Source organism: Hyperolius riggenbachi, chromosome 7 (genome assembly GCF_040937935.1).
Source record: "Hyperolius riggenbachi isolate aHypRig1 chromosome 7, aHypRig1.pri, whole genome shotgun sequence".
Classification (NCBI taxonomy): Eukaryota; Metazoa; Chordata; class Amphibia; order Anura; family Hyperoliidae; genus Hyperolius; species Hyperolius riggenbachi.
Genome location: NC_090652.1, coordinates 23,133,636 through 23,157,378, shown reverse-complemented (window position 1 = coordinate 23,157,378; position 23,743 = coordinate 23,133,636). Strand labels below are relative to the sequence as shown.

Here is a 23,743-nt window from a genome sequence, read left to right as displayed (position 1 = left end):
AGCAGGAGGAACAGTTCTGCACAATAATAAAAACATTCCCTAATTTTTTCTTAATAGCGGAAGTTTAGTGTGAATTTCTAGAACTGCACTACAGTTAAGAAAAGTGCAAATCCATTCCTAAACTGCTGCAGATTACAGGGAACCAGAGATGAAGCACCCTCATGTATTATACCATATATATCAGTGGAAACATTAGAGAAAACACCTACCCTGCCCTCTGTTTCATTCTTCACTGTTCAGCTTGCTTCTCATCAGCCCTGATAAAATCCCGACTGAGCATTCAGTCTGGCTTTGCTCAGGAATCATTATAGCTGAGTCATTATAGCAGAGCCAGAAGGGGGCAGGCTTGGGCTTGAAAATACATCAGAGAAGACAGACTCAGCTATAAAGATTCCTGAGCAAAGCCAGACTGAATGCTCAGTTGGGGATTTTATCAGGGCTGATGAGAAGCAAGCTGAACAGTGAAGAATGAAACAGAGCAGGGTAGGTGTTTTCTCTAATGTTCCCACTGCTATATATGGTAAAATACATGAGGGTGCTTCATCTCTGGTTCACATTAAGAAGTGCTTATTGGCACTTCTACACAGCTTGTGCAGTGCAGGCTAGATGTGATTTGTGCTGTTTAAAATTAATCCACTGCGCGCTTATGATCTGAAAAGAAAAACCTCTAATAGTATAATACTGTTTCAGATATACAACAAGTTTTCACTCATCAATCGTGTTCATGCCAAAAAGAGTGTCCCCTCGTGACCCCACCACCTCTAGTATCAGAGCAGCTCACCAAATTGAAGCCACCTATGCACAGGTGGGAGCCTCGCTTAATATGTGGTGCACTGGGAACATCAGTATTCCACATCCATTAGTCAGGTAAAAAAGGCCTCTCTTTTATTCTTCAATAAAACACAAATAAAACTCATTGCGCAGCATTCAGGTTTCAATTAAAACAATCCTGCGCTTCTCGCGCCCGTATCAAACTTACAAGATCCAAATGTTGAGTTCAGCTTATCACAGCGGCAAGGCTAAGGTTTCCGTGCGTTTCCTTCCACCGGACCATTCGCGGCGTCCCGCTCTGTCCCTCTCCCAAAACTCCTACAGCACTTCCGCGTTGTGCGTCAGGCGTACTGGCTCCACCCTACGCGTTTCGTCACAATGACTCATCAGGGGCTAGCGTTGCCAGTACGCCGGCCACACTTGTAGTCCTTCCTATTGACGTCACCCACCCTCTCCGCTTTAGCCCATCCCCTCCCAGTCTCGCCGCTGTCACAAGCCGTTACAATACACAATATTACCCATTCTGACTAACCTAATACAGGACCCACTCCTAATCTATCTAACATCCCTTCCCACATCAGTTGGTATGTGAATAAATCCCCCTTGTATTCCGCCCATCAATACAGTAGCTCCTAACATAAACACAGTTGTCTGCCATCTAGTGGTGTAGGTCTATACAGCTCTATTCCATTTACCATCAAATAGTACAAACCCATACACTTCAATTCGGTTTTCCTTCTTTCCATAACAAATAACCATCTATTTTTCCACATCCCCGTACTACCCTTAATCATTGCTAATAAAACAGTTCAGATCGAACTCTATGTTTAACCCTGTAGGGGCAAATGAATTAAGGTGGTATATCCACCTCCCCTCTGCCCTGGATATGTCCCTCTGCTTACTTGATCCCCTCCATTTTGGGACCCACTTTTCAATTCCCATGAACTTCAATTTAGTCGCATCTTTTCCATGGCTCTCTTTGAAATGTCTAGAAACACTATGTGTGTCAAGCCCCTTTTGAATATTATAGATGTGCTCCCCTATTCGTTTATGTAGTGCTCTGGTGGTGCGGCCCACATACTCTAGGCCACATGGGCACCAGAGAATGTAGACAACCCCCACCGACGTGCAGGTGATGCATTGCCTTAACTTGTGTTCATACCCCGTATTTCTTGCTGTAAAGTGATCACCCTTCACTGGACCTGCCTCCCGACACCCCCTGCACTTCCGGCAGGGAAAAAATCCACTTTGCCCCAATAAATTGGTTCCCTGATGCATTGGTGGATCTATACAGCTCGCCACCAGTCTATATTTGAGATTGGGTGCCCTTCTGTAAACAAAGGATGGTCTTTCCGGGACATACTTACCCAGGACCTCATCAATCCTTATGATGTTCCAATGTTTGCTAACCACCCTTTCAAGCTGCCTATGCTGATCATTGTATGCCAGCTGTAATGCAAATTCCTGATTACATGGTGGGGGTTTGGTGGCATTACCAACAAGGGGCGCTCTCTCCATTTCCCCTACCTCTCTAGCCATCTGCTCCACTGCCTTTTTCTCATACCCCTTCTCCACAAAACGATTAATCAGAAGTTGGCTTTGTGTCACATAATCCTCAAGGTTCGTGCAGTTTCTTCTAATTCTTATCAACTGGCCCTTTGGGATGTTACTTAACCACCTATCATGGTGGCAACTGGATCTAGGAATGTAGCCATTCCTGTCGGTTGGTTTGAAATATGTTTTCGAGACCAATCTCCCCCCCTCCTTCCATATCTCCAGATCCAGAAATTGTACTCTTTTCTGGCTCACCGTGAATGTGAGCTCTATTTCCCCCCACAATTGATTTATTTCTGCACAGAAATGCTCTAATTCCTCCCTAGACCCCCTCCAAATGAACATAAGGTCATCAATAAACCTAGTCCACATGACAACCTTTGAACTGGATGTTCCCTTACTTATCAATTTTTCCCATTTCCCCATATACGGATTTGCTACACTGGGGGCATATTTTGCCCCCATAGCGCAGCCTTGGGTCTGGAGGAAGTAGTCCCCATCGTACCAGAAGTAGTTGTGCTCCATAGAGAACTTCAACAACTCCAGTACGAAGTCGACCTGTCTTCTATCCAGATCTGATCCATTTAAAAGAGCTTCAGGAGAAAAATGAGGCAAACTGGCTCTCGTACCGCTGACTGTGTACTGGTCTGCTCCGTGAGAGCCTGTGCATGGACCCTGCAGGCAAGCCTCTGCTCTGCATCATGCTTCTTTACCAGCTTGCCCGCCCTCTAATTGCTCTGTAATTGAGCATTTATTTCCCTCAGCCAGCTAGCCTAGTGGTTCACATTGCTTTATACTAAAACCTGAATGCACCAGGCACTGTACCAGCCCTAAATCATTAAATGAGAGGCAGCCTGAGGGGGAATCTCCCCCCTTCCCCCCTGGCCAGTCCTCCCCTGCCGCTGGCTTTGCATTGGTCTGCTCTGTGGCAGCCTCTGTGGGTGTCTCCTGCGGTGGTGTGGTGGACTCTGCTGACTGCTCTATAGTCCCCTTATAGAATGCCGAGCATTGCAGCAAGTGCACACCTTAACCTCCCTGGCGTTCTGGCAGTGCTACGGCCGCGGGAAGGTATTTTTTTTTTTATCATGTAGCTAGCCAAGCACTAGCTACATGATGCCCCCCTCCCTGCAGTGTCCCCCCCACCCCATTGATCGCCGCCGGCGCCTATGCCCGTCAGAAAATCCCGTTCTGAACGGGATTTCCTTCAGGGCTTCCCCTGTCGCCATGGCGACAAACGGAGTGACATCGACGTCGTGACGTAACAGGCAGTCCCGATCCGCCCCTCAGCGCTGCCTGGCACTGATCGGCCAGGCTGCGCAGGGGTCCCGGAGGGCGCCGTGTTACGCGTCGGGTAGCGCCAGATCGGCAGCGATCGAAAATAACACGCAGCTAGCAAAGTGCTTGCTGCGTGTTTACAAAAAAAAAATAATTCTAATCGGCCCACCAGGGCCTGAGCGGTGACCTCCGGCGTCTCTGGACAAGCTCAGCTCGTCCAGAACGCTAGGGAGGTTAAAAGGTGCGCTTCCTGCTTCCAGCCCTCCCTCCCCTCGACAGTCAGACAGGCCACCAGCCAATCATGCGCCAATAGGTGTGATCAAACCACCGCTCCGTCCCGCCCACTCCACAACGGAGGTACGCACGGCAAGAACTCATCCTCTACACGAGGAAATACAGCCATGGTGGTGCTCTATCAGACTCCATGAGGCCAGTAACAGCGCAGTACACAGCTGAAGGTAACCTGTTACCTCCACGCACCAGGCCGCCCAGCACAGCTGACCTCACCGCCATCACTTTACACAAATACTACCTAACGCAGGGTAGGTGCCCTCAGGCTTCCCTACTAATAATAATAATAAGCAGGTGCTTCCCTGGGTGATGCAGAAACAGAAAAAGAACTAATGGGGGGGGGGGATTATTTTATGCTGATTGGTTTGTATTTTAATTACTTCTGGCAAGTGTTTCCGGCTTGGGGGCGGACACAGTGTGAGGGGGGGGGGCCGTCCTGGAGGACGTAGGGAAGAAGTCCTGAATGTACAGCAGGCGACATCCGTAGTGTAGTTCCAGCACTGTGAGGCCGCGTCATTGCTGCTGCTCTAATAATATGTGCTTCCAGGAGACTTGTGCTTGTATCCCCGTAGCTTCATAAGCTGCCTGACTGTAACTTTCCCCCACATTCCTGACGTGACTAAGGATGCTTTCCTGTGTGACTTCTCTGATGTTTATTAAGACCAGATTTCTGACGGAAACATCTCCCACACTCTGGACATGAATAAGGACGCTCTCCTGTGTGACTTCTCTGATGTGCTAGGAGAGGAGCTTTCATACTGAAACGTTTCCCACACTCTGAACATGAATAAGGACACTCTCCTGTGTGATTTCTCTGATGTCTTAGAAGATCAGATTTCTGAAAAAAACGTTTCCCACACTCAGGACACAAATAAGGACGCTCTCCTGTGTGACTTCTCTGATGTCTAAGAAGATGAGCTTTCTGAATGAAACTTTTCCCACACTCTGGACATGAATAAGGATGGTCTCCTGTGTGACCTCTCTGATGTCTAAGAAGATGAATTTTCAGACTGAAACTTTTCCCACACTCTGGACATGAATAAGGATGCTCTCCTGTGTGACTTCTCTGATGTCTAAGAAGAGGAGCTTTCAGACTGAAACTTTTCCCACACTCTGGACATGAATAAGGACGCTCTCCTGTGTGATTTCTCTGATGTCCTATAAGATCAGATTTCTGAAAAAAACGTTTCCCACACTCAGGACACAAATAAGGACGCACTCCTGTGTGACTTCTCTGATGTCTAAGAAGATTAGATTTCTGAATGAAACTTTTCCCACACTCTGAACATGAATAAGGACGCTCTCCTGTGTGACTTCTCTGATGTGTAAGAAGATTAGTCTTAAGACTGAAACATTTCCCACATTCAGGACATGAATAAGGACGCTCTCCTGTGTGACTTTTCTGATCTCTAACAAGATCAGCTTTCCGATTGTAATATTTCCCACACTCTGGGCATGAGTAGGAACGCTCTCCTGTGTGAATTCTGTGATGTGTAAGAAGACCAGATTTCAAACGAAAACATTTCCCATAATCAGAACATAAAGGATGGGTATCTGAGGTAACAAGATGGGATCTATCAGAGGGTTCCTCAGGATTGGATAGATCTGGTGATTTGTCCTCATGGTGACATCTGCTGGGTATATTATCAGCAATGGAGTTTCCTGCTGGTAAATGTAGTGCGGCACCATTATCTTCTGCACCATAATCTGTTGGAGAAATAATAACAGTCAGAGAACAGTCATTGTCTGGTCAGCAGTCATGTGTGTTGCCGTAGCAGTGACAGATAATGACAAGAGAATATACAGGGTGGTGCAGGAAAGACGCCCGTGCTGCTCTTACTCTATCCCCGCTGTGTGGGGTCTCCGGCATTATGAAGCCTGTGTCGCCTCCATTTGCTGCGGTATGAGAGCGTTACCTATACGGCAGCAAATGCAGGTGACACAGGCTTCAGGTAAGTCAGAGAACACACAGCAGTGATAGAGTAAGAGGCACATGGGGACCGGCTGGCTGGGGGCTGCCTGTATACTCACCCTCCTGCCAGGCAGCCAGGCCGGTCTCTCATACACCCCCTGTATATACTCACACTCCTGCCAGGCAGCCAGGCCGGTCTCTCATGCACCCCCTGTATATACTCACACTCCTGCCAGGCAGCCGGGCCGGTCTCTCATGTGTCCCCTGTACATACTCACACTCCTGCCAGGCAGCCAGGCCGAACTCTCATGCACCCCCTGTATATAATCACACTCCTACCAGGCAGCCGGGCCGGTCACTCGTGTCCCCTCTATATACTCACACTCCTGCCAGGCAGCTGGGCCGAACTCTCATGCATCCCCCTGTATATACTCACACTCCTGCCAGGCAGCCGGGCCAGTCTCTCATGCACCCCCTGTATATACTCACACTCCTGCCAGGCAGCCGGGCCAAACTCTCATGCACCCCCTGTATATACTCACACTCCTGCCAGGCAGCCAGGCCGGTCTCTCATGCACCCCCCGTATATACTCACGCTCTTGCCAGGCAGTCAGGTTAGTCTCTCATGTGCCCCCCTGTATATACTCACACTCCTGCCAGGCAGCCGGGTCGGTTTCTCATGCACCCCCCGTATATACTCACGCTCTTGCCAGGCAGTCAGGTTAGTCTCTCATGTGCCCCCCCCCCCCCCCTGTATATACTCACACTCCTTTCAGGCAGCCAGGCTGGTCTCTGATGCGCCCCCTTGTATATACTCATGCTCCTGCCAGGCCCCTGGGCCAGTCTCTAATGCACCCCCCATATATACACACCACTACAGCTAATGTGCAGTCATTCAGTCATTCAGTATTATCCACATTTATCAAAATAGAGCAAGAAAGAATTCAATAGCACCCATAGCTCAGATAAATGCAATATTTATTTGGCCTTAATAAAGACCAGGTCAAAATCAAACATAATAGATACAATTATAAAATCAAAACTACAGTGACCCACCCATAAGATTGAATGTCATAGAAACAATTACATGCCAATCAATCTAGTCCAACAATAGAGCAGAGGCCTCCTCCCTTACAGCACATGTAATGTACATATATAGATGGCCAGAATGATAGGATGCATTGCAGGTGCATATGTATAATTTTCATAATGTACGGGAACGTATACATAATGTCATATAAGGTTAACTAATATGGGTTCAGCTATGGATTATTACAATGTAGTAGGAATGGTATCATGTGTATTTATGAGGGTATAATAATAAGTGGGGAGGGTACTATCTATGAGGTGAAGGTTGTTGGGTAATGTAGTTTTCATTGGGGTGAGTAGGGCATGTCTTTGTTTGATATGTGGTGGGAGGGGAGGGATATGGTTAAGCATACGATTTGGAGATTTCTGGGTAATGTAGTCTGTGGATTCAGTAGTGAACACGTGTATGTATAGGAAGGGATGCTCATGAGGTGGAGCATTCTGGGTAGTGTAGTTTCCGCACACACCATTTATGTGGAAAGTGAGGCAATCTGGGTAATGTAGTTCCTAGGTGTTCGTGAATATATATGGTAATAGTCTGCAGCGAGGAAGATTTATAGACACTAGAGGGATTGGAGAGGTTCAGTTTGAGGCATATTGTGGATTTTATGTGTTTTTTATTTTTAGGTTAAGTATGTAAACGGCGCCGACCCGACCTCCCATGATGTCCCGCCAAGCTCTCTGACACCCTAGAGGCTTGCCGGGGAGGGAGGGGAGGAGGCGGGGTTAAGCATACATAGTGCTACAGGGAACGTGCGTACTCCAGCCCCTGATGAGTCCCAACTTACCACGTGACGAAACGCATAGGGCGGAGCTTGGAGGACGCACGCTGTACTACCACTGACCAGAGGAGACGCGGCCTGGGCATGTGAGAGGTGACCGGAGCTGGCGGCGATGTGGTATTGTGATATGCTATGATGCAAGAAATTTTTATGTACGCAGTTTTAACTTGGGGGCCATTGGGAGCCTATTAAAGCGGTTTTATGCTATGAGAGATCTCTTGATGTTTTTAAGTTTTAACAGCACGGATGTTTTATGATATGCAATACTGCCAAGAATTCCTCTGGCGAGCAGGGAAAGAAAGGGGGCATGTGATCCCCATTTAACCCTGGTGATAGTACTTTATTTCCTCACGCAGTGTGTGTTTATGCACAACGGTGTTACTGATGAGGCAATACTCACTATGAGAAGGACCGGTCTGCTGTGTTCTTATTTTTAAGGGCCTTTGGATTGCAAGTGCTGTTACGGATAGCTGGCGTGACTATTGTGTACATTCCATGTAATGTACAGACTGGCTGCCCCAATACACAGCAAGGTGCCACATAGCACCACAAATATACCGCCCAGCACATCATATCAGTATAGATACATAAATGTAAGTGCTCAAGGGTTACAGCACCGTGTGCCAAAATCTATCTAACGGTTGCCACACACCATCAGATGTTCCCTTCAGATTTTTTAACCACCCGAGGATGCAGTCTACTGCTAAATCCCGGAGAAGGGGGGCACTTGTCCTGGAAGATTACTGGAAACAATGTTGTCAGGTAACTAATAACTCGCGCGAACATCTTCTATAGCCTGGTGCATAGTACAAAACGTATACTGTATGTACATGAGAAGTTCAGGTCACAGTACAATCATAACATCCAGCAATACAAGTACAAATGCATTCATAGGTAATGTGTAGTTTAACTGCTTTTGGATAGTGGTGATTGAAATCTACGCTGTTTGGAGGCTGATATTCCTGCTAAGGCGTAGATTTCATTACACTGCCACCGCACGCTCTCATTGCTCCTGACGGTCGCGTCGTTCTCTGCCCGCCGCTGCTCACTCACACTGCTGTCGGTATGACAGCAGAGCTCCGTGAGCCGGTAAGGAGCCGTTTCATTGGCACGTGACCCCGTCATCAAATCTCATTGGCTCACATTAATCACAGGGTCAGGAGCCAATGAAATCGGTTCTTGACTGGCTCACGGGGCTCTGTGGGATTGTCACCATAAAAATAAAATTTCAACAGCAACTGGTCTGAGTGTATTAAGTGATAAAGATGCTTATCCTGCATTCAAAACTTTGAAAAATGTGTCTGCTGTTATGGTTTGGAGTTATCACATACCTTAGGAGCACTGGCCCTTTAATTGCCATTGCCAAACAGTTGCATGCTGGGGGTTCTTTTTATTTATAATATATCCCTCCTCTTCCCTTTATTTCCCCTCCTTCTAATGACATAAGACAGTGCACTTCCTAGTATAGACCTCAGTGGGAGTGTCTCAAGACTCTGGGAGGAGGGCGGGTACACGAATACACAATTAGCAAGAGGAGAAATAAAAAGTGAGGGAGAAAATGTCAGGATTAGCTTCCTTCAAAGGTAACCAAGATGGAAACTGTGTAGAATAGGATTCTCTGCTTTTCCTTTATAAAATTCACAATAATCATAACGTGTACAGTGCAATACATCTGTTATGTAAATAGAACTAGTTTATTTATCTACTTATATATGTGTTTTTTATTTCTATGTTAGCATGGGTGTCACTTGTTCTTCGAGGGGCCAGAGACCGCTTGTACTGATGGGGTTAAGACACCACTAAAATCAGTACATGTTTACATGATAAATTACAAAATAAGAAACAATAGGAGTAGGTCTGTGCCCTTGCGAGCTTACAATCTAGAGGAGGGTAGTGGGATAGTGAAAACAATAGAGAACAAGGAACCTCCATTGCGACCTACAACAAATTGTAGGCTTGACTGAAAAGGTGTATTTTGAGAGCAGGTTTGTACAGTTATCTTCCAGCATATGTCCTCTGAGATGATCAGCAAGAAATGAGAGGTTAGGATGAGTCCCCAGCTTGGAGAAAGTCCTGAATGTAGAGCAGGTGACATCTGTAGTGTAGTTCCAGCACTGTGAGGCCACGTCATTGCTGCTGCTCTAATAATATGCGCTTCCAGGAGACTTGTGCTTGTATCCCCATAGCTTCATAAGCTGCCTGACTGTAACTTTCCTCCACATTCCTGACCTTACTAAGGACGCTTTCTGTTGTGAATTTTCTTATGTTCAGTAAGAATGGAATTCTGATTGAAAGATTTCTGAACACACATAAGGGGATGCTCTCCTGCGTGACATCTCAGATGTGTACGAAGATGACATTTCCGACTGAAACCTTTCCCCCACTCTGGACATGAATGTTTGCATGTCTGCACTATGCATGTTACAGGGCCAGAGTTAGGACACCTATGTTTACCTGGGTACTTCTGCGCAGTATAGGTGACTAAGCATAAGAATGCATTCTTCTGTGAACTAAAGCCCTGGCTTTTAACTTAGCTGTAGGGATAACAGTTGTGCCTGGATGAGTGAATCTGTGAATGCATTTGTTTGAACATTTGCATGTGAGAGTGCGAAGGGTTAATAGATTTTTGCTGTTTTCTAGCCACACCCCCTTCAGCACCTCCCTTTCCTTAATAACTTATATAATGTCCTAACTAGAGGCGATGTGCCTGGATATATGTATTTTTTACTGGACATGAATGAGTACGCTCTCCTGTGTGAGCTCTCTGATGTCTAAGAAGATAAGGTTTCTGACTGAAATATTTCCCACACTCTGGACATGAATAGGGGCACTCACCTGTGTTACTTTTCTGATGTGCAATAAGATTACTGTTCCGACTGAAACATTTTCCACACTCTGGACATGAATGAGGATGCTCTCCTGTGTGACTTTTCTGACGTTTAAGAACATAAGCTTTCTGGCGGGAAAAATTTCCCACATTCAGGACATGGGTAAAGGTTCTCACCAGTGTGAGTTCTCTGATGTGAAAGCAGATCAGCTTTCTGAATGAAACCTTTCCCACACTCGGCACACAAATAAGGACGCTCTCCTGTGTGAGTTCTCTGATGTCTAAGAAGAACAGTTTTGTGACTAAAACACTTCCAACACTCAGGACATGAATATGGACGCTCTCCTGTGTGAGTTCTCTGGTGTCCACGACAATAACTTTTCTTACAAAAACATTTCCCACACTCAGAACATGGACATTGCTTTTCCCTGGTATGTACTCTCATGCATGCAGCAAGATTTGATTTGTTTCTACAAGATTTCCCACATTCTGAGCACTGATAATTCTTCCCACTTCCCTCTCTATAAGTAAAAAAGTTAATGGAATATTCACCAGAATGAGATCAATCACCTGATAAATCGGCACTGTGACACTTTGGATGGGTATTTGAGGTAACAGGATGGGATCTATCAGAAGGTTCCTCAGGACTGGAGAGATCTGGTGATTTGTCCTCATGGTGATGTCTGCTGGGTATATTATCAGCAATGAAGTTTCCTGCTGGTAAATGTAGTGCGGCACCATTATCTTCTGCACCATAATCTGTGGGAGAAATAATAACAGTCAGAGAACAGTCATTGTCCTGTCAGCAGTCATGTGTGTTGCCATAGCAGTGACTGATCGAGGCAGTTTGTACAGTCCTGCCTAAAATTTTTGAGAATGACACAAATAATGGTTTTAAAGAGACACTAAAGTCTTTTTTTTTACCTGATTTTATGCTTAGAGAGCAACTGTCGCGAAAATCTTAAAATTTTAAACACATACAAACAAAGTTCAGTTCCTTCTGAGTAAAATGAGCCATAAATGATTTTTCTCCTATGTTGCTGTCACTTACAGTAAGTAGTAGAAATCTGACATTACCGACAGGTTTTGGGCTAGTCCATCTCTCCATAGGGGATTCTCAGTATGACCTTTATTCTTTATAAAGACGCTCCATGAAAAAGATTTATACAAAGATGCTGGCCGGCTTCCCTGCTCGCCATGCACTTTTTGAGCAGACGGACGGAGCAACTGTCATTCACTAAGTGCTTTTAAAAATACAGAAAACCCTAAGAACCCCCCATGAGAAGATGGGCTAGGCCAAAATCTGTCTGTAATGTCAGATTTCTACTACTTACTGTTAGTGACAGCAACATAGGAGAAAAGTAATTTATGGCTCATTTTACTCTGGAAGAAACTTACTTCTTATCTGTATATGTTTACATGTATTTTAAATGTTAGGATTTTTGTGACAGAGGTCCTTTAAGTCCGCTTTAGCAATTAATTCTAAGTGGATTTGCCGCATTCCCGCAGCAGAACAAGTGAGCGAGCGAGTTAAAGCAGAGAAATAGCCCAGCAAAGTTCCTGGGCTCGCAGAGTGCTTTCTTCCTGGAAGAGGCAGAGCAGCACACAGTAGCTCTGCCTCCTCTCAAGTCAATCTCAGCCAATCTCCGCCCCTCCTCACCACCCCTCTCAGTCTTCTTTCACTGAGAGGGGCAGGGAGTGGCAGAGGTTGACTGGCTAGGAGGCAGAGCTACAGCGCAAACTCTGCAACCTGCAAAGCTGCAACCTGCAAAGTCGTGGAAATGTGCAGGTCTATTTCTCTGCTCTAAATCACTCATTCTGTCATGGGAGTGCGGCAAATCCTCGTCAGCATTACATTCTAAGTGGGCTTAAAGGGAATGTCCAAGCAAAATAAAAAAATGAGTTTCACTTACCTGGGGTTTCTACCAGCCCCATGCAGCCATCCTGTGCCCTCGCAGTCACTCACTGCTGCTCCAGTCCCCCGCTGCCAGCTAGCCCTGCTTCTACCAGCCCCATGCAGCCATCCTGTGCCCTCGTAGTCACTCACTGCTGCTCCAGTCCCCCGCTGGCAGCTAGTTCTGCTTCTACCAGCCCCATGCAGCCATCCTGTGCCCTCGTAGTCACTCACTGCTGCTCCAGTCCCCCGCTGGCAGCTAGTTCTGCTTCTACCAGCCCCATGCAGCCATCCTGTGCCCTCGTAGTCACTCATTGCTGCTCCAGTCCCCCGCTGGCAGCTTGCCGACCTCGGAGGTTGGCAGGACGCATTGCGTACATTTTTACGCATTCCCGCTAGTGCAGGAACATTAACACATACGTTTTTACGCATTATTGGTTCAATGCGTAAAAATGTACGTATTGAACCAGTAACGCGTAAAAAATGTATGTGTTAATGTTCCTGCTGGACCTTTGCTTGGACCGTCCCTTTAAGCATATAAGTAGGTAAAAAAAAAAAAAAAAAAAAAAAAAAGGGACTTCAGTTTCTCTTTAACGTTTGCTGTTGATTTTATACCGGTTTCAGTTGTTTCTGTAATGCATTGGAGTACAGTATATACCCGTGTATAAGCCGATGCACGTATAAGCCGAGGTACCCACTTTTTCCCTCCAACAAAACAGAAAAAGTGATTGGCTCATGTATAATCTCCCTCCCCAGTATAAATAAATAGTCAGATGTGCCCCCAGTATGAGGCATCCTCCTATAAAGTATAAACAGCAAGATTTGGCCCCAGTTCTAGTCAGCCCCCATAGCCATATGTGGCCCCAGTTCCTGGCAGCCCACCCCCCGATAGCCATATGTGCTTCCAGTTCTAGACAGAACCCCTCCCCATAGCCAGATGTGCCCCCAGTTCTAGTCCGCCCCCCTCCACATAAGCAGAGGTGCCCCAAGGTGTTAAAAAAGCCCCCCCTCCTCATAGCCAGATGTGCTCCAAGTGTGTTTAGTAATGACTTGTAGTCACTACTGGTTCAGTAAACTGGTGTGCAGGTTGCAGCAATTGGGCTGACCTGTCCCCTGGTCAGCTATGGTGAAGAAGAGCTGTGATTTCTTGCATTCCTGCACTGTGACCACTGATGTGTCCGGTCCCCACTATGTCCATCCTCTGACCCTCCCAGCAACATGGTGTGCAGCAATAGTGTTCCCCAGCAATGATCGCTACGGAGGAGTAGAGAGAACAGCAGCATCATGAGCAGTGCCAGGGATACCTCCTTAGCTCCCGTCTCTGCCGCTATGCCTCAAGACGCCACTAGATAACGTCATCATTATGAGACACAGCCAGTGCAAGGGGATCCCGGACAGTGCACGTGACCTCCTGCTCGCTCCACTCCACCATTGCGATAATTGTCGTGGGACACTATTGCAGCACACCATGTTGTCTGGAGGGTCAGAGGCTGGAGACAGCAGGGACCGGACACATCGGGGGTCACAGCACAGGACTGCACAATGCAGGATCACTGCTCTGCACAGCATAGCCAGGCAGGGGTCATGGGTCAGACCTATTGATGCACATTAAGGGAGGGGGGGGGCGCGGACGCTGCACATCACTCGCGTATAAGCCGAGGGGGTAACTTTTCAGCACATTTTTTGTGCTGAAAAATTTGGCTTATGTGCGAGTATATACGGTAAAATTACAAGCATTTTAGAAATCTGAAAGGCTTTTACTGACAAATTTAAGCAAAGAGTCAATATTTTCAGTGCTGTCCCTTCTTATTCAGGACCTCTGCAATTCACCCTGGCGTGTTGTCAATCAGCATCTTTGACATCAACATGTCATCATAACGACAGACGGCGATCTCACCAGAAGGATCGAGGGGGACATTTATCAATAGTGATGCTCATCTGGATTCCGGGTACCCGAACTACCCGGATTATCCGAACTTTTTCAGCTATCCGACCTCTAATCCAGATTCCGGATAGCGGGCCAAATCCGGAATTCGGATCCGAATACGCATGCGATATCCGGAAAGGAATATATATATATATATATATATATATATATATATATATATATATATATATATATATATATATATATATATATATATATATATATATATATATATATATATATATCTGGTTCGGATATTCAAATCCGGGTAGCATTACACAGATGACGTTATTGAACCAATCAGAGGGCTCCATGACCTCATTGAGCCAATCAGAGGGCTCCCAGCCGAAGCCCTAGCAACCAATCACAGAGGGGAACCCTGGCCAGCCCCTCCTGTATATAAGGCAGGAGCCATGATGAGAAAATCGTCCTTGCTGTGACTGCTGCTCACTGAGAGACATCTCCAGTGGTGTTGGCTCAGCAAGTGCTGTATACTGTAGCGTTTTTGCACATAAACACATGTACTATACCTCTATTTTATTGGTTTTTAGTTAGCTAGCTTGTATTTTGATTTTAGTTAGTGTGACAGTCAGACTCTGTGCTGCAGCAGCTGCTAGTTAGGTCCTGTGTGTGTGCAGGCCACTGAGGCCAGACCTGCTGCTGCTGGCCTGCTATTAGCCTTAGCTAGTACTGCAGTGCTAGTTAGTTGTTAGAGTAGTACTGTGTTAGCTTACTACAGATTTCTGCAGTGCTGCTGTGGTGAGCAGCAGTGTCAGCGTGACAGATAGACAGTTAGTGTGCTCTGTCTTCTACTCTGCTGTCTGTCACTCTGTGCTGATTTTCTTGAAAGTCCAACCCCGATTTTAATAAGGTACAAGTACCCCACATCATCTGGTGAAATCATCATCTGACCACGCTTCTGCCTAATATGCTGCTACCTACCTCTGCTCCGTCTGACCACGCTTCTGCCTGATACCTGCTGCTGACCTCTGCTCCGTCTGACCATGCTTCTGCCTGATACCTGCTGCTGACCTCTGCTCCGTCTGACCATGCTTCTGCCTGATACCTGCTGCTGACCTCTGCTCCGTCTGACCATGCTTCTGACTGATACCTGCTGCTGACCTCTGCTCCGTCTGATTACCCGGAGTTGACCCTCGGCTTGAACTGGACTTCGCAAGAACGCCGCCTGCCCTGACCTGGCTTGAACGACCATGCTTATACTCTCAAACATCTGAGCCCATCCTGTCACAGTCATCTGGACTATCTTGCTATTAGGCCTCAGGTGACTACAAGTTATTTCCTATCTGTGCCCATTAAAATGACCTGTCTGTTATATTTGTGAGTGGCTGTTTGTCAGTTGTATGTCACATCTGCCTGCAGGATGGTTAGTGTGTATGCTAGGTAGGAGATTTCTAGCAGGTGTTAGGGCTGGGTTATAGGTCAGTCATATGGGAATACGGTCTGACCTATAGCCATTGACGAGACAAGCCTGACACATCTGATCTTATCAGATCTGACAATAATGTCAGAAACACCTGATCTGCTGCATGCTTGTTCAGGGACTATGGCTAAAAGTATTAGAGACAGAGGATTAGCAGGATAGCCAGGCAACTGGTATTGCTTAAAAGGAAATAAGTATGGCAGCCTCCATATCTCTCTCGCTTCAGTTGCCCTTTAAAGGGCATCTGAAGTGAGAGGGATATGGAGGCTGCCATATTTCCATTTAAACAATACCAGTTGCCCGGCTGTCCTGCTGATTTTAAAGGCATCAGTAGTGTCTGAATCACACACCTTAGACAAGCATGCAGCTAATCCAGCCACACTTCAGTCAGTAACATTTGATCCACATGCTTGTTCAGAGTCTATGGCTAAAAGCATTGGAGGCAGAGGATCAGCAGGACAGCCAGGCTACCTGCATTGCTAAGCCACTTGTTGCCACAGTTCGCATGCATATCAGAATGGAGGTTTATTAAACTTCCTGTTTGCATTAAGTGGTTAAAAGGAAATAAACATATCCCTCTAGCTTCAGGTGTGCTGTAACTATCAGTCACTATACAGGGTAGAAATCCTTTAAATGAAATACAGCAGATGAGTCTGCTGTACAGTCCTGGCCAGAAGTTTTGAGAATGGCACAAATACAGGATTTCACAAAGTTTGCTGCCTCAGTTTTTATGATGGCAATTTGCATATACTCTGGAATGTTATAAAGAGTGATCAGATGAATTGCAAAGTCCTTCTTTGCCATTAAAATGAACTTAATCCCTCTTTAAATGAAAACCAAAAGTTTGAAGGGACTGAGAGGGGACAGGGAAGGTTCTATAGGATTCAGGGCCATTCCTTTCCACAGGTGAGTATCTGCCTTTATAAACACTTATCTTTCCTGAGATGTCATATCTATGTCCTACAGGACATCAGTTCCTGCCCAAGGAAGCAGATATTCTTCTATTGCGGTGAAAAATTACATAAATTATTACTTTAGGGAGTGAACTTTTTTCTTTTAATATGTACTGTATGTCGTGGGGGTATTTTACTGTTATTTTTGCAATTATGGGCTTGTAATTAGTAATGGATGCAAAACAGAAAAAAATACACTTTTATTTCCTAATAAAATATTATCACCATACTTTGGACTCAGGAAATATTTTAATATTTCCAATAACTGCGACAAATAAAATGTGTGGGTTTTATCCACAGTAGAATGTTTTATTTTTAAACTATAATGGCAGCAAATGGAGAAATACTGATTTTTTCCCCCATTTTTCTCTTAAAGGGGAACTAAAGAGAGAGGTATATGGAGGCTGTCATGTTTATTTCCTTTTAATCAATACCAGTTACCTGGCGGCCCTGCTGGTCTATTTCTCTGCAGTAGTATCTGATTAAAACCAGAAACAAGCATGCAGCTAGTCTTGTCAGATCAGACTTATAAGTCTGAACCACTGAAACACCTGATCTGCTGCATGCTTGTTCAGGGGCTATGGCTAATAGTATTAGAGGCAGAGGATCAGCAGGGCTGCCAGGCAACTGGTATTGTCTAAAAGGAAATAAACATGACAGCCTCCATACACCTCTCTCTTCAGTTCCCCTTTAATATTGCCGTTAAAATGCATTTAGAATAAAATAATTCTAAGCAAAATTTACAACCCCAACAAAGTCTAATTGGTGGCAAAATAAACTATAGATCATTTCTTTGCGATAAGTAGCTATAAAGTTATTGGTGAATGAATGGGAGGAGTGCCAACAGGTGAAAATTGAGGGGAAAACCCCCTCAGTTGGGAAGTGGTAAAAAAAAAAAAAAAAACTAACAACAGGTTTGCTTTGAAACAAAAAGTAAAAGCGATATTGGCAGAGGGATCCTCCAGAGGCTTCGTACATCCTCATCTCTACCATCCATCCAGCGCTGGACCCTCTGGAAATTTGTGACCGCACTTCCATCCTTGCTGGAGCACAGCCGCACTGCGCAGGTGTAGGACGCCTCGCATTTGTGCAGCAGCATGGAGCCCGGTCAGGCTCGGGGAAAGCTGAGCCCGATCTGAGCTGCACAGGTGGGAGGAGTCTCTTGCATCTGCTCTCAGCTGCTGCACAGGTGGGAGGAGTCCTGCAGCTGCACTCACTCACAGACAAGAGCACCATGCGCACTGTTCCTCCAGAGCTGGTAGAGGAGGTTTCGGGGGTCCCAGCGCTGAACGAGTGGAGGAGAGGGGGATGGGGAAGCCCCTGCATTATCCAGAGGCCTCCCTCTACTGAGGTCACCACCCATATGGGGCACTTTATTCCACTACAGGGTCACTTTACACTCCTACATGAAACACAAATCTCCACAATTTCTGCTTGTGTGATCATTACTTACCTGGGCTGATATGCAGGAAACACGCCTCCTGTTCTACTGTCATTCCTCCCTCCTCCGCAGGCGTCTGATCACTCCTCACATACGTCTCTTCCTCTGTTGTCTTCATCATTCCACCCTCCTCCATAGACTGCTGATCACTCTTCACATATTTCTCTTCTTCTTTCATTGTCCCCATCATGTCACCCCCCTCTGTATATTGCTGATCACTCCTCACATATGTATCTTCTTCTTTAAATGTCTCTATCATGTCACCCTCCTTCATAGAGAGCTGATCACTTCTCAAATGGGTCTCTCCTTCCTCTTTAATTGTCCCTATTATGTCACCCTCCACCGTAGACCTCTGATCACTCCTTACATACGTCTCTTCTTCCTCTTTAACTGCAGTTTTCACATCAATTTGCTCTTTACCCTAAATATATATATAACGTAAACAAAAAAAAATATGTATTTAGCGCACTGGTAATAATAACCTCAGTATGACCTTATTTGAGTTCCACCTACCTGATAATGGTGAGGGATAGGGCGACCATCCTGTGTACAATCCTTGGAATAAAGAGGACCTGTATATCTCTTTGGTGGGTTTCTGTTTCCAGGCCCATCTGTAGGAAACATACAGACTGAGAGATTACATTATACACGTTTTACAGACCGGGTGCGGGGGGGGGGGGTCTGTAGGTGGTCCTTCCATATGACTCTTTCCATTACAGAAAGTCTTCCCTTACCTGGTGATATGGGGGGGGGGGGGGGTGTAAGTGGTCCCTCCGTGTGACTCCTCCCTTACCTGGTGATATGGGGGGGGGGGGATGTAAGCGGACCCTCCATGTGACTCTTCCCTTACCTGGTGATATGGGGGGAGGGGATGTAAGCGGACCCTCCGTGTGACTCTTCCCTTACCTGGTGATATGGGGGAGGGGATGTAGGCAGTCCCTCTGTGCGACTCCTCCCTTACCTGGTGATATGAGGGGGGAGGGCATGTAGGCGGACCCTCCGTGTGACTCTTCCCTTACCTGGTGATATGAGGGAGGGTATTTAGGCGGTTCCTCAGTGTGACTCTTCCCTTACCTGGTGATATGGGGGAGGGTATTTAGGCCGTTCCTCAGTGTGACTCTTCCCTTACCTGGTGATATGAGGGGGGGGGGGGGAAGTAGGCGGACCCTCAGTGTGACTCTTCCCTTACCTGGTGATATGAGGGAGGGGGAAGTCGGCGGTCCCTCCATGTCACTCCTCCCTTACCTGGTGATATGGGGGAGGGGATGTAGGCGGTCCCTTCGTATGACTCTTCCCTTACCTGGTGATATGGGGGAGGGGAAGTAGGCAGACCCTCCATGTGACTCCTCCCTTACCTGGTGATATGGGGGGGAGGGGATTTAGGCCAATCCTCAGTGCGACTCCTCCCTTACCTGGTGATATGGGGGGGAGGGGATGTAGGCGGTCCCTCCATATGACTCTTCCCTTACCTGGTAATATGGGGGGAGGGGATGTAGGCGGTCCCTCCATATGACTCTTCCCTTACCTGGTGATATGGGGGGAGGGGATGTAGGCGGTCCCTCCATATGACTCTTCCCTTACCTGGTGATATGGGGAAGGGGATGTAGGTGGTTCCTCCGTGTGACTCTTCCCTTACCTGGTGATATGGGGGGGAGGGGATGTAGGCGGACCCTCCGTGTGACTCTTTCCTTACCTGGTGATATGGGGGGGAGGGGATTTAGGCCAATCCTCCGTGCGACTCCTCCCTTACCTGGTGATATGAGGGGGGGGGAGGGATGTAGGTGGTCCCTCCGTGTGACTCCTCCCTTACCTGGTGATATGGGGAGGGGATGTAGGTGGTTCCTCCGCATGACTCTCCCCTTACCTGGTGATATGAGGGGGAGGGGATGTAGGCAGTTCCTCCATGCGACTCCTCCCTTACCTGGTGATATGAGGGGCAGCTGATTCTCCATCATTATGTCCTCCCAGAGTCTTGTGTCCTTCAGGATAAACTCGCTCCTCTATGGAGAAACAGACGGGGACATCCTGACACCTTATAGGAACCGGAGTCACACACAACCAGGAGAGGACTGGGAAAGCTCTGCAGCTCATTACATGACGTCTTCACAAGCCTGCATACAAACATACAACTCCAATTAATGGATGGGACTGAATCAGGAGAGGTGTGGCTCATCAAGCAGAGCCCAGTTCTCTGTCCATCCTGAACACTGGCATGGATCTGTCCCTCCAGGACTGGAGTTCAACTTCCCAGCCCTGGCGTGAACCTGAGCCAAAGCTAGGGACAAAAAGGAAATACTTATCTAAGGCAGGGGACACACTTGTCTTTCAGTTTTCTGCATGCATTTTCTGCAGGCCATGTGTGTTTGTATACAGAAAAACGTGCATTTTTTTCATATCAGCTAATGCAATTGATAGAGAAAACTGACAAAATGTGCAGAATTATCCTGCAGGCTGTCAGGTTTTTTCTGCACACCAAAAATGTATTAAAAGGGCACTACAGTGAAATTTAGGGTACTGGGATAACTCTAGTAGCATGTTTCTAATAGTAAGAAAAACACAACTTAGGTAGTGTATCTGGTTACAAATGCCGGCTGGATAGGATAATTTATAGCACCTCTTACAGATCCTGGCTGTCATTTAGAGAGAAGCAACGTCCTATGTTCAGTTGCCTGTTAGGGCCCATGAACAATAGGGCGTAAAGCGGGTGATTCCAGATAATCGCCAAAGCGCTAGTACTTTTTAAAGTGCTATTCTAACCTATGGCAGCGTTCTCACTGCTGCAATTGGCACCGATCGCAGGTGTTTTGCGATTAGCGCCAATCAAAAACGCATTAGGCCCTGTTCACATCTAAAAGTGCAAAACACTAGCACTTAGCGCTAGCGTTTTGTACGGGTGATTTTACCGCAATTAGCGCTTTTAAAAAAATCACTGGACACTTCCGCGATTCAGAGCAATCACTATCAGTACTTTACTAATCGCGGTAAAATCACTCGTGCAAAATACTTTTAGATGTAAACGGGGCCTAAAGCCCCCTTAACACCATGCAATTCCACATGCGATCGATCAAATTCGATTGGATCAATTTAATCAGACATGTCCGATCCGGATTCGACCGATCGTGTGATCAATTATGGTTAGTTTTCAATGCAAAATCGATCACACAATTGATTTAATCCCGAACAGACATTTAATCGATCCAATCGAATTCGATCAATCGCACGTGGAATTGCATGGTGTAGAGGGGGCTTAACAGCTGATTTCTTTCCTCTCCATGTGTGTAAAAGCCTGTTCTGGGTAGCAGAGCCAGCCTTACAGATATTTTAGGTAAGTAAACAAGCAGCTTCCTGTTTATTTACCTAAGATATTTACACTAATTGCTGCTGAGGAGGCAGCCTTCAGTCCAGGCTCACACACGCAGAGGATAGAAACAGCTTACAGCTGAACACAGGAGGAGGTCGCATTCTAGTGACGCTAGGATCTGTAAGCCCATGTTCACATTACAAATCGCAAGCGATGTAGATTTGGTGATCGCTTTTGTAAGCGATTTTACTCAGCGATTAAGTTTCTCACTAGCTGCTAGCTGGATGTAGCATGGAAACAGGCCAATAAGGTGCAGGAATCCACTTCCAGCTGACTTTGATTGCAAAATCTGGAGGCAAGCCAGTATTATTAGCCTCTAACTGACATATATCATATATTTACACTGAGCACACACTGTACACACACACACACACATATTATTTATATATATATATATATATATATATATATATATATATATATATATATATATATATATATATATATATATATATATATATATACACTAGTATAAATGTGACACTTACTGGGGTGATAATGGCAGCTTGCAGCAGACACGGGCAGCACCTCCAGCAGAGAGGGGGCACAGGCAGAGCTGCTGCAAAGTCTGGAGGAACAGCTGATTCACAAAGGGGGTCTCTACACCATGTGAGGGTCCCCCAAACACACAGCTCATTCCTCTCCTCCTCTTCCCACTCAGCATTCACACACCTGGCTGCAGGGGGGCTTCTCACATCCAGAGCAAGAGCAAGCTCGGGGTGTGGCCTCCTCTCTATGGCTGGAATGCTGGGCTTCAGCAAAATGGCCGCCACTGCTGAGGAGTGCAGCTCGTGCTCTAGTGCTGGAGATTGCCAGCAGCAGCATTGTGGGTAAATCTGTAATGACGTCACGTATCCACATTTTTCCGCAAGTTCTCTGCTGCCCCAGGTCATAGCCTCTCTGAGCATGCGCATTATTTCTGTCACTCTGCTTCATGCAAAGACAGCCCTATGAATCCTGGCTCCGCCCATGTCATTGTTTCATCCGCCCACTTAAAGCAATAGCACATAATATGATGAAAGCTACTTGTGCACTGTATCTCCCTGTTTTAAGTTTATTAAATATGGAAGCAGGAAATTTGGGCGCAAGAGGCAAGTGGACAAAGAGCGCTGCCATTCACTCCCATAACAAATATCGTTTGACGGGCCCAAACAGGAAAAAAGCACGCCCGGAGATTATAAACCAGGGGTCTCAAAGTCAATTTACCTGGGGGCCGCAGGAGGCAAAGTTAGGATTTCACAATCGGCAGCTAAAGGCCCCCCCCCCCCCCCCACCACCACCGGGACGGTTGATTTTTATTTCAAAATCAAATTCACACTGAAGCGAACTATTTTAACAATAACAATAACAATAATATTTATATAGCGCTTTTCTCCCTGGGGACTCAAAGCGCTGTGACCCTGCATTATGCAGTCTCAAAGGCTAGGGAAAAGAGGTGAGTTTTTAGCCTTTTTTTAAAGCTGTCCAGAGAAGGAGCCTCTCGTACTGATTGTGGAAGTGAGTTCCATAGAGTAGGGGCTGCATAGGAAAAGGCCCGAGCACCAAATGTTAAGTGTATCCTGGGAATAACCAGCTTCATCTTGTTGGCAGAGCGGAGGGTGCGTGGAGGGGCATAAAGTTCCAATAGATCCGCTATGTATTTGGGTCCCATGTGGTGTAGAGCCTTGAATGTCAGCAGGCAGATCTTAAAATTGATTCTCCATTTTACTGGCAACCAGTGAAGAGTTTGCAGTACTGGGGTGATGTGTGAGCTGCGGGGGGCATTGGCTAGGAGTCTGGCTGCAGCATTCTGTACTAGCTGTAAGGGGCGCAGAACCTTATCTGTAGATCCGATTAACAGGGCGTTGCAGTAGTCTAGGTGGGAGGATACAAATGCGTGAACCAGGGCAGGTAGGTCTTCAGCTGGGATAAGGTGTTTTATTTTCGCTATATTTCTTAGATGGAAGAAGGAAGACTTGACGACAGCTGATACCTGCTGTCTGAGTTTTAATTTCCATCCAGGATCACCCCAAGGTTTCGCACAGAGTCTTTATACTGTACAGTATCTCCCCCAATTGCTAGTTTGAGGTGGTGAGCGTTTTGAACTTTATCCATCATGTGTGGACCACCTACCACCAACACCTCTGTTTTGTCAGAGTTCAGCCTCAGCCAGCTGGTGTTCATCCAATTTTGTAAATCCACTAGACACGCATTTATGGATGCTGATGCCTATATTACCTTATAGT

At 46.4% G+C, this 23,743-nt stretch overlaps 1 protein-coding gene across 1 annotated transcript; it reads right to left on the bottom strand.

Moving 5' to 3' along the window:
- Window positions 1–863: 863 nt before the first annotated feature.
- Window positions 864–22,263, bottom strand: LOC137524142 (zinc finger protein 436-like). The gene is made up of 6 exons (XM_068243702.1): window positions 22,007–22,263; window positions 20,079–20,268; window positions 18,671–18,768; window positions 18,170–18,578; window positions 11,072–11,260; window positions 864–5,598 (listed from the first exon to the last, which is right to left on the bottom strand). The coding sequence occupies exons 2-6, from the start codon at window positions 20,110–20,112 to the stop codon at window positions 4,511–4,513; spliced, it is 1,818 nt and encodes a 605-aa protein (XP_068099803.1). The 5' UTR covers window positions 20,113–20,268; window positions 22,007–22,263; the 3' UTR covers window positions 864–4,510.
- Window positions 22,264–23,743: the final 1,480 nt, after the last annotated feature.